Here is a 14714-nt window from a genome sequence, read left to right as displayed (position 1 = left end):
TTTTAAAATGTTTTTAAAAAGTGAGCCTCACGGTGGGACCCACTAGCTGACATGGCAAGTATGAGGCCCACAGTGCTGAGTTGTCTTGATGACATGGCAAGTGGGCCCATAGAATAAATGTAACACTTTGAGAAGATGTTGTAACATTATAACTAGCCTAATAAAATATTTTAAACATAATATGGTAATAGTTTCAGAGGCTATTGTAACACTTTAGCACAAATAAATTAAAATGTTTATTCTGTAAACCGAAGAATCCCAATTATATAATTTCATAACTGCAAAATAATGCATCCAACCCAAACATTAAACATCCAAATATACAACCAAATTAAACGTCAAAACTAACTATAAACTAGTTCACATTTTTTACTCAACAACAACCCAAGATTATAAATTTTAAAAAGTACTACTAGAAGCTAATACTTAAATTTGCTTCACTTTCTCCTCGACTCCACCATCCGGGACGTTTCCCTTTTTATACAGGTGAAGCTTTCTCTTATAAGTCTTTTTTGTTCCCTGAAATATTAACTAAGTTATTTGCATGAAAAAAATCGAACCAGCAAACATAGTTAATAACTTAGTTAATAACCAGCAAACATGAACAATGCTACCACCATCTGAACATGAACAATACTACCACCATCTGAAATATTACAGGGCTCTTATGTAAATGTCTTTATGTAAATATTACAGGGCCGCTCCTTATCTCTCCTTGATTTTAAACATTTTGTCCTCCCCACAATTTCTTATACATGCAAGTATGTGACTCTGTGCATATGTGCAGTGTGCACGAGTGTACGTGTATAGCGTGCATATGAGTGTAGAAACATGTATTTTGTGTGGGAACAACATTTTCTGGTTCATTATTATGCTCCTGCGAGATCGCTATCAAGGCCTCACTTCCAAAGATAATAACTTCAGAATGAGTAAAGGATCTTGACAGAACCTTGTTTGGTCATTGTCTTTTTTAAAAGGATAGTAAGCATTCAATAATCATTGATAAACCACAAATAATACCTATTTCTCTGACTGATGTTTCATGAACAAGGTATTAACCAACTCTTTCCTCACTACCAACTCCTTGGTAAGCTGATCATTAGCAGCTTCAGCCTTCGTGTGCCTGTCAAGTAGATCCGGGGAAACATGAAAATTTCCAAACAAACACTTGAAAAAGCTATAGAAAACAAGAAATATACCAGGGGAAACATGGGGAACCAAATTTTCCACACCGACATTAATAGCTTCTACCTTGATCCTAAACCGAGCAATAGGAGGCTGCTATTTAGCTATTTGATTAGGCTCCGGAAAAAGCCTAACATACATTGTCTGATCCTTCTCCACTGCTACATACCTACACAAACATACCCAAAATCAATCACAGTCTTTCTAAATTACTAAACATAACTAAAACACAAACACAAAATCAAGATAATGAAATGGGGATTCTTGAAAAATCTGGAAATTACCAAGTCCAAAGACTCATCTGGAAAGGCTCAGACTGTTTGGGACATCTAGTCGATAATGCTTCGAATGTCCATCGAGCAAACCTTGCCACAGTCTTTGTCTCCCCCATTTCTCTTTGTCTCTCTCTATACATAACTAACTATCTTCTAGAACTCTTCCGGTTTATAGGTGTTTATCAGATAAACTTTATCTGTTGTGTTTGGTGTGTCAGCTACAAGAAAAAATTGAAGCTTGGAAAATGTTGTTGTCTTGCTGAGGACAATCCAGATAAGTTCTACTGTTCTAGACTTTGTTTCTTTATTGATTATTTCCTTGGTAAATGCATTCCCGAAGCTTTATGGTACCATCTTCCTCCTTGTCACCAGCGGAGCTGAATTACATAATCAATGCAATCTACCATCAAATCTTATGAAGTAAATACGATAATCTCTGCCAAAAAATTATAGTATAGATAACCATATAAGCTTCAATAAGTGTCAACTTATAATTTGAATTGCTAAGAGAACTCCAAATACATAGGAAACCTTCATTTGAACATCATCATAAGGTGCATCTGGGGAAGTTATGCTTTAACAATTTCTCAACCTTACATAAGAGCCATTCTAGTTCCTGGAAGAAATGAATAATGATTTGCTCAAATTAAACATAAAGACATTTACAAGAACTATAAAATGTACATTTAATACAATATAAAAAACTCGCCAATGAAGTCAAAAACTTAACATTCATCATTAAAACAAGATTTTGACAAAACAGAACAATCAAACATAACGTAAAACTGATTTTAGCTTTTTAGGAATTTCGAAGATTTCCACTATATTATCACATATCTAAATTGCTCTGACAAGGACAAAGTGATATAACTCTTAAACAATCTAGTAATTTCAAATTCACATCAAAAATAGTAAACTATGTTAACGTAAGGCATGCATAACATATACAGACTAAACGACAAGGTAACTTCTCCCATCATCATTCGGAGCCCCGAAATCTTGACTAACAATAAAATTGTCCAACGATTAACTCTTACTCGCAATTTCTGCTCCAAACCATTATAAAGAATATTGTAGGAAAATAAAACACAATATAAATCATTCATACAATATGCATAGCCAATTCCAGTAAAGATTTCAAAGCACCTCAATTCTTTCTCGCTCCGAACATATCTCAAACATAGACAGATAAAATGTCCTGCTCACGTCATATGCACATCCATTAACATTTCAAACTACAAAAAATAGAACGGTACATCAAATCAGTACAATTACCCAGACGGCTGAGCTCCATTGCCTTCAGTACCCAAAAATATCCTTCGTAGAGCTAACAGAATCATTCCAGGCTGCCTAGTAGTCCCAAATATCATATGCGTCTTTCCAGAACCACTGGGACCTAATGCAGCTAACATCCCACTCTTCCCTTTCATAAAATCCTCTACTATCGGGTTCACCATTTTGTCAAACACATCATCCTACAAAACATCCGAGTATAAAACCTCAAAAATTACTCGAAAACAAAATATTAGATAGTATTCCACAACTAAAATTTACAAAAATTAAAACCCTGAAACTTCAATTTTACATTACAAACTAATCGAAAACATATAACAGAAAATAAACCTTAACAAACAATTTAAAAATCAAAACCCTAGAATCTCAATTCGATCAAATTAAGCAACAACCTGAGACGAATCAGCAGAAAACACATACGAAAAGCATATGTACAAAGTACTGAACCGATCTACTAGTCCAAGAAAAAATAAAGCCCTTCAAGTGTAAAATCAAACGATGAACACCTGAAATCAGAGATATATATATATATATTAGATGAAGTTTAAGGGATTATAGGTTAATTGAACGCTAATTAAAGTTAATGAAGAACTGAAGCCTCGACCCCGATTCAATCGAGTTCTAATTAGAAATTTAAATTGAAAGGGTTAGCCAGAGAGAGTGATGGAAAAGAAAGAGGGATTAGGCGGAGAGAAGGTAATGAGAGAAAAACATGAAGCGAGTGAAATGGGTGGTCCGGTATATTCTGAAAATCTAAAAAATTTAAACAACTTCTGAAAATTTGGGCGGCTATTAACACAGATTTTACCCGCTTAGCCCAAATATGGGCAGAGACCAGTTAATAATAAATTTCAAATAATCATTTAATAAAATAATTAATTATTTATGTGTATTTTATCACTTCTATCATTTGTATATTTAATTTTTTTAATTTTTTTTTATTTTTAAAACGAATATATTAATGCACTTATTAAAATGAGGGGAATATATAATATTTTAACTTTTTATTACTTTTGAAATTTATATACTAATTTCTTAAAATTTTAAGACCTTAGAAAATTTCTATTTGAAACTTTTTAAAGTTTATTATGTATAATTTCATAAATCATCAAGTACGTTATTTATTCAATTCGTAAATCATATTAAAATTATTATAATTTAAATTTAAATTAATATTTAATCTTAAAAACATATTTTATTAATATTTTGATAATCTAAGCTAACACTTTTACAAATATGTTACAAGCTGCAACACTTTCGAGCTAATGCAACACCATGTTTTAGGCTATTGTAACACAAAAACCACCATGTTAAATTAGGCCACAAGTACCGTAGCTAAGATAACATATGAGGTAACTTTCATTCGGAGAGGGGTTGCGATAGGCCATATATGGTGTAGTGGGCAACTCCCCAAGTTGTATGCCAAATTTCTATAGTTCTTATCTGATCACTAAGAAGGTGGATACATGATACCTTATATGTCTCACTGCTGAAAAAGCACTGTGGCACTATTCATAGTGTTATGGAGGAAGCCTTACCTCATTCACACAACTATAACAGTACATGTATCAAAACTCCACATTAGTATGAAATTGTCAACTTTAGGTCGAGCCCCCATGAATTTGTTTTTTGACATATCCCAAAAGGCATCATACTAATGAAGTTTTTCTGGCTGTTTATATACTAGCAATTTACCTCTCCCACAACCGATGTGAGACAACTCCTAATAATCTCCCTTTCACACATCGGGTTCGACACCTATCCTGATTGTGTAATCTTATTCTCCCGACTTAGTTATTTTGATTCTTATTTTTCTTGTATAAAATATTATATTTCGCAGTGTTATTAATAAATAAAATATACTCCTGATTGTTTAATTAATTTTTTTAAGACAATCCAAAATATTAAAAAAAATCTAAACAAATCATGAAGAAAAACCTTTTTAAAAAAACACCACTGTTATGGATAAAAAAACTAAGGTTATTATTTGCTGTATTTATTACTAAGGTTCGGGAGCTCAAGGACTTTAACGGCTGCTCTCGTGTTTCGTAGCTTAACTCTGCCTTTACGAGATGCCTACGTATCTCTGTGAATTAGAGAGTCAAGCCAAAAAACGTAGTTATGATTTGTGAGGGTGAGGCCCCTTATATAGATGTTGGTGGTCCTTGAATTGGACTTGTTATTAGAGACTTGGTAGCCAAGTCTAGAATTAGAATGGACTTTGGAGTCCTAAATAGTAGGAAACTGATTCATTATCCTTTTAGGTCCCTTAGAGGCTAATCTGCAAGGATTTATGTCCTCATTGGGACTCTTCTCAATAGCTGATTTTTCCCTTATTAATTAATTACGAAATTAATTAATATTCAGGGTTTTTGGACCTTCTTTGTTCCATCAGGCCTGATCTGGTCCATCAGGTCTGATCAATGTGTTAACCTTTTTGGTCTGAATGTCATACATCTTCTTATTGGGCCTAGCAGCCCAAATCATGTATGATTAATGTAATATTTAATTACACAATCAGGATTAATTTATCCCTATCATTTGCCCCCCCCCCCAACTTTTGGGAAACCGTATAAGATTTCGCAAAAGTTAAGTTCGTTCATTCCCTTTTAGGGTATCGTTTTGCGTAAAGTATGGAGCGACCTACACGTTTACAACGATTTGCCTTGTACGTGGCTTAAGGGTCGTTTAAAAACTTCCTTTTTTATTTTCTTACCTTCTCCCTATTTTTAGGAATTTTCTGGTATTTTTTTAGGAATTTTCCCTTTTTTTCGAGATTTTTTTCAAATTTTCTGCAATTTTTCACAAATATTTTCATTTTTTCAGCCCTTTTTCGACCAGGATCCTAGTCGAAATTTTGACCTGGATCCTAGTCGAATTTTGGGCCAGCCTTTCAATCCTGGTCGAAGGACTTCGACTAGGATCCACGACCTGGATTTCGACCAGGATCCTAGTCGAATCTTCGACCTGGATTTTGGTCGAATATTATGTCTTTCTTTGCTTCCTGGTCATCAGGTTTCGACTAGGATTCACGACCTGGATTTCGACCAGAATCCTAGTCGAACCTTCGACCTAGATCTTAGTCGAGATTTTTGTGCTTATTTGCTTCCTGGTCGTTAGGTTTCGACTAGGATTCACAACCTGGATTTTGACCAGGATCCTAGTCGATCCTTCGACCTGGATTTTAGTCTAGGTTTCTGCACTTATTCTCGAAAAATATTGTGCTTGATTCAGGAATTCGACCTCAATCCTGGTCTGGCTTTCGACCTCAATCATGTTCTATTATACCCGTAATTTTCGGGTGTCTGTTCGAAAGAATTCGAACAGAATTCACGACCTGGAATTCGACCTCAATCCTGGTCTTATTTACCTGGCTTTCGACCTCAATCCTATTCTATTATATCCATAATTTTTGGGTGTCTGTTCGAAAGAATTCGAACAGAATTCACGACCTGGAATTCGACCTCAATCCTGGTCTTATTGGGCCTTCTTCTCATTCAATTTGGATTGGGCCTTGTTTGGGCCTTATCTTTTTTAGGGCTTTGATTTGGGCCTGTATTTTTCTAAATCCTAATTGGATTTGGGCCTTCTATTTTTCCAAATCTTAATTGGATTTGGGCCTTCTATTTTTCCAAATCCTAATTGGATTTGGGCCTCCCATTGGGCCTCTTCCATATTAATCTGGGCTTTAATATATTAAAACACCTTCTTTAGAATTCTCTAGAATTCTCGGGAATTTTTATTTATTTTCTTTGGAATTCCTTGGAGTATTCTGGAACGTTCCATTTCTGGGCTTTCTTCTTTGGGTCTTTATCCTTACTGGGCTTTTTGTCCCTTCAACTACACTTTTTCTCCTATATAAAGGAGTGAGTAGAATCTATTGCTCCTCACTTTCTCATTTCTAAATTCTCCTTCTTTTTTCTTCTGTTAAGGATCTCAAAGAAATAACTGTAGGTCGGAGTATTTAAAGCCCCAAACCTTTCATTTAGCACGCTCCAAAGCATTACTTCAGGTAAACCCTTTTTCTTCTTGTGCTTGTTTTTGCATAGGTTGCGTTTAAAATTGTCTTATTATGTGCCCCCCCCCTTTTAGATGGCTAATAAGAAGATGACTCGTTTGGCCAAGATGAATGTGGCCAGAAAGTCCAATGAATTTCCCATTCGATCCAGGTACACTTCCCTGATTGATATGATCAACACCCGAGGGGTTGAGTACCCGTCTGATGCGTATTTAGACGCGCACGACCATATCGGTGCCTTGCGGGATCCAAAGGAGCTGGATAAGTTGAGTGGTTATTTCAAAATCAAGAAACCTTTCAAGCTAGTTCTTGCGGGTCCGGCCGATAGGGCCTGTCAATGGAGGAAGGACGCACTATGCGTCTACAGGGACACTTTAAGGGCATGTATCAGACTCCCCTTTCATCCATTTATCCCTGTTTTGCTAGATGATGTGGGCATCAGCCCTTTCCAACTCCCTCCTAACTCTTGGAGGTTGATTATGTGCTATCTATCGCAATGTGCCAAGCACAATGTCCCTACCTCTGTTGCTGTTTTCAGAAAGATTTTTCAGTTCAAGAACAGTCTTGACAAGAATCCGGGGTGGGTTTCTTTAAACCAGCGCCCAACAGTTTCCCACATAGTGAACGGGAAGTCCATCCCTGACAACAATTTGGGGTGGAAGAAAGATTTTATGTATGTCGTTTGGGAGGGTGGCGATTGGGGCACCCTATTTCGCTCGTCGTTTGGGCTAGCCGTAGATGGGAGCCCTAATGATATAGTTTTGTCTGAGGAGGAAACCAGAACTTTCAACCTCCTTACTCAAGATAATGTGACTTCCCATTCTTGGGATCTTATCAGGGAGACCGTTCTTGTAGAACGTGTTTCCTTCCTTCTCTAGTTTTCTTCGTTTCTTCCATTTTTTACCTTACTAATTTCTCAACTCGCTTTTATTATTTGTTACAGTGGCCGAGAAGATTGAGGAGGCTACAAAGCCTAAAGACCTGGAGACAACCAGGATGAAACGTGCTGGGAAGGTCTTCAAAGACCCGCGCCTCGGGGATCGTTTCCTAGAGTTTCTACTCCAGGCGAAGGAACTAGGAGAAGAAGGCCCCAACCAACTTTTACGTAACAAACAAAAACCAGGGGCTTTATTCCAACCCGCTTGGGGAATCTGAGGCAAGGATTCAATTGTAGGCAACACAGCACTTGCCAAGGAATGGTCTATGCATTCCATTTCCCCTGTTGATTATCAAGATTTTGTCCTTCAACAGGACTTGGAGGCCAACGAGCTTTTCGGAGCTCAGGCTTTGGCGACGGTACGTCTTTTTCCTTTGGCATTCATAGTTTTTCTCCTTTTTCTTGGAATTTTTTCCCATTTCTTACTTTTGCTTTGTATCTTGTAGGCAAACGCCCATTTTCAAGGGGCGATTCACCAAGCCAAGGCTTGGAAAGTTGGCCTAGAAGATGCGAACAAGAAGCTGGAAGAGGCCAACCAAAGAATAGAGGCCCTTGAAGCCCAACTCGCCTCATCAACTTCTGACCTGGAAACAGCCCGGGCTGAGAATGTCCTTAAGGATCAAAAGGACAAAGCCTTTGACGGCTGGATGGATACTCAGGAATTCAAGGATCTAATGGCGGAGCATGATGCCCTCCTTCATCCAGTCAGCTACAAAGAAGGCTGGGACGCCGCTGTGGAGGCTATCCTGGACGAGTTTCCAGAAGTCCTTGAACAGTCTTCCTTCCCTTGTCATGTGCGAGTTCCAGCACTTGGGGGCGCTTCAGATAAACTTGCTGATTTGATTAAGGATGGCCCGTCGGGGAGTCAAGGCCAAAAAAGGAAGGCGCTTGAATCCATCTCTGAAGAGGAGGAATCTTCTTCCGAGGAGGAGCCTGAGCCCATTATAAAGAAGGCCAGGGTAGAAGAGCCTCCAAAACCAGCATCTCCTAAACCAGCGTCTCCTGCAGCATCCAAAGCGCCCGAAGATAGTTTCGAGGGAACCTCTGCGGAGACTTCCGAGGGGACTTCCGAGGGACCGACTGAAAAGACATCCGATGAGACTTCGGATAGTGATTCCGAAGAATCCCAGCCTTCCAAGGCCTAAGTTTTTTATGTATTTCTTCTTTCTTAGACAATATTGAACTTTGTAATTGATTTTTATTATTTTCAGTTGTATTTGCCCAAGCATCATCGTATTTTTTTAATTTTTCAAACTCAAGTTTATAACTTGGTTTTATCCTTCACAATGCATCAATCTAATAGGCTAAGATTAAGTCGAACGCTTTTTATTATAACTTGGTATTCTTGATACCTTACATGAAATGGGTTCCACCCTGATAAAATCTAAAACATATCTTCTATATAAACAATCCTAAGAAAGAAAAGCTTCAAGGTGCTTTTAAACCTACTTGTCACTCTGACAAGTGAGAATCGTACTTTAACTGTTCTACATATAGTAAACCTTCAGGTTTTGGGCATGCCAAGTTCTCGGAACTTTAAAACCATCCATAGTCTCCAGCTTGTAGGTTCCTCTACCCTGAACGCTTTTGACTTTGTATGGCCCTTCCCAATTTGGGGCAAGTTTCCCTTTCTACCCTACGCCAGAAGCTTCCACTTTCCTCAAGACTAAGTCACCTTGTTTGAAGAATCTTTCTTTAACCCTTAGGTTGTAGTAGAACGAAGCTTTTTATGATATTTCACTATATTTGCATGTGCCTCATCTCGTACTTCATCAATTAAATCCAGGGCTAACCTTTGCCCTTCTTCATTTTCCTCAGCATTGAAAGCTTGAATCCTGGGGGAGGAATGTGATATCTCTACAGGAACAACTGCTTCTGCACCATATGCTAATATGAAGGGAGTTGCTTCAGTCGTGACTCTACAGGTAGTCCTATAGGCCTATAGTATTGGGAGTATTTCATCCACCCAGTTATTCCTTGACTTCTCAATCCTCTTCTTTAGTCCATCCAGGATTATTCGATTCGCCACTTCCGCTTGCCCATTGGCTTGCGGGTGAGCCACAGAGGTGAACTGTAACTCAATTTCATTTTCTTCACAGTACTTCTTGAATTCCTCGTTGTTGAATTGTGTTCCATTGTCAGTGACTAGGATGCGGGGAATTCCATACCGACACATGATATTTTCCCACAGGAATTGTGCAACCTGCTTAGTTATGATTTTGGCCAAGGGCTTGGCTTCAATCCACTTGGTAAAATAATCAATGACTACAATCAAAAACTTCCTTTGTGTCGTGGCCATGGGGAAAAGCCCCAGAATATCCAGTCCCCACATAGCAAAGGGGATGGGCGAGTTGATGGAGGTCAGCATCTCGGGGGTTGTCTAACAATCGATGAGTGCTTCTGACAGCGGTCACACTTTTTCACATATTTTTTAGCATCAGCCATCATTTCTGGCAAATAAAAGCCTAAATGGGTTATCTTATAAGCTAAGGCCCTACCCCCAAGTGTTGCCCACATATGCCTTCATGTACTTCTTCAAGAGCCAAGCGTGCCTCATCGGGCCTGAGACATCTTAAGTAGGGAACCATGAAAGATCTTTTATACATAATTCCATCTATCAAAGAGTACCTTAGTGCTTGAACAGCCAATTTTCGTGCTTCAGTAGCATCATTTGGCAACCAACCGGTTTGAATGTGAGCCTTAATGGGATCTATCCATGATGTCCCCAGGCCTATAGGAGCCACAAGCTTAAAATCAATGCTCCGTGTTTTCAAAACGCGAAAGTATACACTTCCAGAACTTTCTTCTATCTAAGATGAAGCAAACTTTGACAATGCATCTGCCTTAGCATTTTCCTCCCTTGGAATGTGCTCAACATGGCATTCATCGAATTGGGTCATCACAGCCCTTACTAGGCGGATAAACTTAACCATCGTATCATCCCTTGCCTCAAACTCTCCCTTTACCTGGGATATGACCAACTTCGAGTCTCCACGGACTTTTAAGTTCTTGACTCTAAGTGTCCTTTCTAGGCCGAGGCCAACTATCAGGGCTTCATATTCTGCCTCATTGTTTGTGGTCGGGAAGTCTAGCTTCATGGCATACTTAATCAAGAACCCATCAGGGCTTTGTAAAACCAATCCTACTCCACTTGAATTTGTTTTTGATGCTCCATCAAAATAGAGAACCCAATATTCTTTCTCCTTATCATCCTTCTCTTTGTCCCCCTTATCAACTTCCTTGTCTTGAGGTATGGTATCTTCCTACCCCCCAACTTCTTGGTTGGGTATGGTACATTCCACCACGAAGTCAGCTAATATCTGGGCTTTTATTGTCGTCCGTGGCTTATACTTGATGTCGAACTCTCCCTGCTCTATGGCCCATTTGATCAACCTTCCACTAGCCTTGGGACTATGAATGATATTTCTCAGGGGCTGATTTGTTAGTACCTCAATTTGATGAGCCTGAAAGTAAGGACGTGACTTCCTTGAATCCATTACCAAGGCTAGAGCAAATTTCTCAATAGTTAAATAATTCAACTCAACACCATGCAGAATTTTGCTGACATAGTATACGGGTTTCTGGATTTTCAGTTCCTCCTTAACCAACACAGCGCTCAAGGCACTCTCTGAAATGGCCAAGTACAAGTATAAAACTTCATTCAAAGCTGGTTTGGCCAACAACGGGGCCTGGGTCATTTATTTCTTTAACTCCTCGAAAGCCTTCTGGTTTTCCTCACTCCATATAATGTCCTTAATATTTTTTAGTGATTTGAAGAATGATAAGCGCTTGTCTCCTGATTTGGAGATGAATCGTCCCAGTGCAGCAACCCTTCATGTGAGCTTCTGAACATCCTTGACAGTTTTTGGTGGTTCCACGTCCAGGATTTCCTTTATTTTATCAGGGTTGGCCTCGATCCCTCTCTTGGAGACCATCAATCCCAAAAATTTTCCAGATCCTACTCTGAAAGCACACTTTGTAGGATTTAACATCATCTTGTGGTACCTCAGGACCTCAAAAGCTTCCCTCAAATGGGTTATATGATCAGTCTTTATTAGACTCTTGACTAACATGTCATCAACATAGACTTCCATAGTCTTGCCAATAAGATCCATAAAAATTTTATTTACCAACCTTTGATAGGTGGCTCCTGCATTCTTAAGACTAAATGCCATAACAAGATAACAATAAACACCAAAGTCAGTGATGAATGATGCCTTTGTAATATCATCATTATGCATCTTAATATGATTATATCCACTAAATCCATCCATGAAGCTCAGCATTGCGTGCCCAGCAGTGGCGTCTATCAAAGTATCGATCCTTGGTAACGGGAAACAGTTCTTAGGACAGGCATCATTTAGATCAGTGAAGTCCACACACATCCTCCATTTTCTATTAGCCTTCTTCACCATTACAGGGTTTGCTAACCATTCTAGAAATTGAATCTCCTCAATGAAACCAGCCTCTAAGAGCTTCTCCACTTCCTATTTTATAGTTTCTTACCTTTCTGGAGAAAAACTTCTTTTCTTTGGTTTCACTATCTTCTGATTCGGGTCCACATTCAGCTTGTGAGTAATCAGTTCCGGGTCTATGCTTGGCATATCAGCTGCTAACCATGCGAATACGTCACTATATGCATAACTTCTCTGGCATACGCTTTCCTAGAGTTCTTGGATAACCCAGCAGCAGTTGGTCCTCCAAAAATTGTGTTGATCACAGACCCTCGGGGGCGCGGTCCTTTGAAGATTGTATTTATCACCGGTCCCCTAGGTTGGGGATTTCGCCCCTGATCCTCTTGATCTCTCCTTCGGTCATCAAAGTTTCTCCTCACGTTGTTGCTTCTATCCCCTCCTTCTCCAGTGTATTTGTTCAATCTTCCTTTTCGAATGAGGAACTCAATTTCATCTTTTAACTGTCTACAATCATCGGTGTCATGACCAACATCTTTGTGAAATCTGCAATACTTGCTTTTATCTAGCTTTGCAGGATCATCCTTCAAGGGCTTAGGCCAACGAATATCTCTATCTTTCTCGATTTCCATCAAGATCTGGCTTCTAGGAGCATTCAGCTTAGCGTATTCAGTGAACTTTTGCCTAGGTCCTCCCTTCTTGGGGGTCGAATCAGGGTTTTGTTCAGTTCTAGGATACTTGTCCTTAGCGATATATTCCAGGTCAGTTTTCCGCTTCTTGCCTCTAGTGGGCTCATTACTCACTACGGTCTTCCTCATGCTCTCTTCCACCTTTATGTACTTCCCTGCCCTATCCTGGAGCTGCAACATGCTTTCAGGGGGGGTTTGGCCAAGGACATCTTGAAAAACTCATCCCTAGTTCCTTGTTGCAGTGCTATCATTGCGACCTTGTCATCAAGGTCTGGGACTTTTAGAGCTTCCTTTGTGAAATGATTCAGGTAGTCTCTCAAGGATTCATTTGCTCCCTGCACAATGCGCATGAAAGATGCTGAACTTTTCTCATGCACTCTCCCACTGATGAACTGTTTAATGAAAGCCTGACTTAATTCTCTGACCGAACCAATAGAGTTTGGGGGCAAACGACTATACCACCTTTGAGCCATACCCGACAGAGTCTGAGGAAAGGCCCGGCATTTAATAGCATCATTCACGGGCTGCAATAGCAGTGCATTAGAGAATGTCCTAACATGATTAGCGGGATCTCCCGTGCCGTCATAAGCTTTTATAGTTGGCATCTTGAACTTCCTTTAGATATGGGCATTCATTATATCTTCAGTGAAGGGAGGAGTAGGATCATCAGGATCTCCAAGGGGAAGAAGATTGCCTGGATCAGCCCTTGGGACAACAGCCCTTCTCCGCACTGGACCATCCAGGTCTATGATAGGAGGAGGATTTCTCCCCCTAGGAGGTACTGGAGGTCTGGTGGTATGGTGCGCCTCCAAGTTGTGCCTCAGCCTTTGAATCTCAGCCTCGTGAGCCCTGATCCTTTCCTGCACTTTTTAGGGATTAGTCCCTTGGGTGCTTTGAGGACGTTGGCTACCATCAGCCATCGGCTCTTTGCCAGCACGTCTCCTTCTTGGGGCTACTTCATCATCCGAAAATTCAGATTCTCTCTCAGTGTAAGGACCAAAAAATTCTTGATCCTCAGGGATAGGAGCTAAACCTCGTATGTATGGGGGCGATCGCCCTCATGCTTCACTCCGTCCAGATGTCCACTTCCTCCAACCTCGGGGTAAAGGCGCATCCCATAAGGGGGGTTAGTAGTAACAACAGTTGAATATTCATACTTGATGGGTCGAGAATTCACAGGTGCATGTAGTTGTTGAACTTGGGGATTCATACCTTGAGTAGCCGAGGGAATCGTCCCTTGTGGCTGAGGTTCAGTTGCCCCTATCTGGGCTTCTCCTTGCGTGGTTGCATAAGTTGAATGAGGAGGTACCTCCACAGATGAAGAAATCACTTGGGTTGTCCCCGTTGGTGTTCCTCTTTCAAGGGCTCTAACTGTTCTCCGTGTTTTCGCCATGGTTGTTGTTGTGCTTTCCCACAGACGGCGCCAAATGTTATGGATAAAAAACTAAGGTTATTATTTGCTATATTTATTACTAAGGTTCGGGAGCTCAAGGCCTTTAATGGCTGCTCTCGTGTTTCGTAGCTTAACTCTGCTTTTACGAGATGCCTACGTATCTCTAAGAATTAGAGAGTCAAGCCAAAAAACGTAGTTCTGATTTGTGGGGGTGAGGCCCCTTATATAGATGTTGGTGGTCCTTTAATTGGACTTGTTATAGAAGACTTGGTAGTCAAGTCTCAGAATTAGAATGGAATTTGGAGTCCTAAATAGTAGGAAACTGATTCTTTATCCTTTTAGGTCCCTTAGAGGCTAATCTGCAAGGATTTATGTCCTCATTGGGACTCTTCTCAATAGCCAATTTTTTTCTTATTAAATAATTACGAAATTAATTAATATTCAGGGTTTTTGGGTCTTCTTTGTTCCATCAGGCCTGATCTGGTCCATCAGGCCTGATCAATGTGTTAACC

The 14714-nt window shown here is 39.7% G+C and overlaps 1 protein-coding gene across 10 annotated transcripts; it reads right to left on the bottom strand.

Annotated features, from left to right (window-relative positions):
* Positions 1-212: 212 nt before the first annotated feature.
* Positions 213-3508, bottom strand: LOC141693269 (kinesin-like protein KIN-6). 10 transcript variants are annotated; one of them, XM_074498305.1, is made up of 9 exons: positions 3358-3508; positions 3146-3259; positions 2736-2935; positions 2607-2658; positions 1992-2076; positions 1470-1837; positions 1200-1354; positions 1021-1123; positions 213-519 (listed from the first exon to the last, which is right to left on the bottom strand). In XM_074498305.1, exons 3-5 carry the CDS (start codon positions 2915-2917, stop codon positions 2008-2010), a joined length of 303 nt encoding a protein of 100 aa, XP_074354406.1. In that variant the 5' UTR covers positions 2918-2935; positions 3146-3259; positions 3358-3508; the 3' UTR covers positions 213-519; positions 1021-1123; positions 1200-1354; positions 1470-1837; positions 1992-2007. The 10 variants fall into 10 exon arrangements, 5 of the variants coding, with proteins under 5 accessions (XP_074354406.1, XP_074354404.1, XP_074354405.1 ...); XM_074498303.1 differs by having other exon boundaries at positions 1470-1896; positions 1983-2076; positions 3146-3507; XM_074498304.1 differs by having other exon boundaries at positions 1983-2076; positions 3146-3507.
* Positions 3509-14714: the final 11206 nt, after the last annotated feature.

This window comes from Apium graveolens, chromosome 10 (genome assembly GCF_009905375.1).
Source record: "Apium graveolens cultivar Ventura chromosome 10, ASM990537v1, whole genome shotgun sequence".
Lineage (NCBI taxonomy): Eukaryota > Viridiplantae > Streptophyta > Magnoliopsida > Apiales > Apiaceae > Apium > Apium graveolens.
Note: the sequence above shows the minus strand (reverse complement) of the source record. Positions and strands in the feature narration are given on the sequence as shown.

Bases quoted from the DNA above. Each gene is read 5' to 3' on its own strand.
- LOC141693269 (XM_074498305.1), bottom strand. From the start codon at position 2,917: ATGGTGAACCCGATAGTAGAGGATTTTATGAAAGGGAAGAGTGGGATG. The intron at 2,659-2,735 runs GTAATTGTACTG...TGACGTGAGCAG, and splicing joins AATGGAGCTCAGCCGTCTGG to GACATTTTATCTGTCTATGT. The intron at 2,077-2,606 runs GTGCTTTGAAAT...CATTTCTTCCAG, and splicing joins CGGAGCGAGAAAGAATTGAG to GAACTAGAATGGCTCTTATG.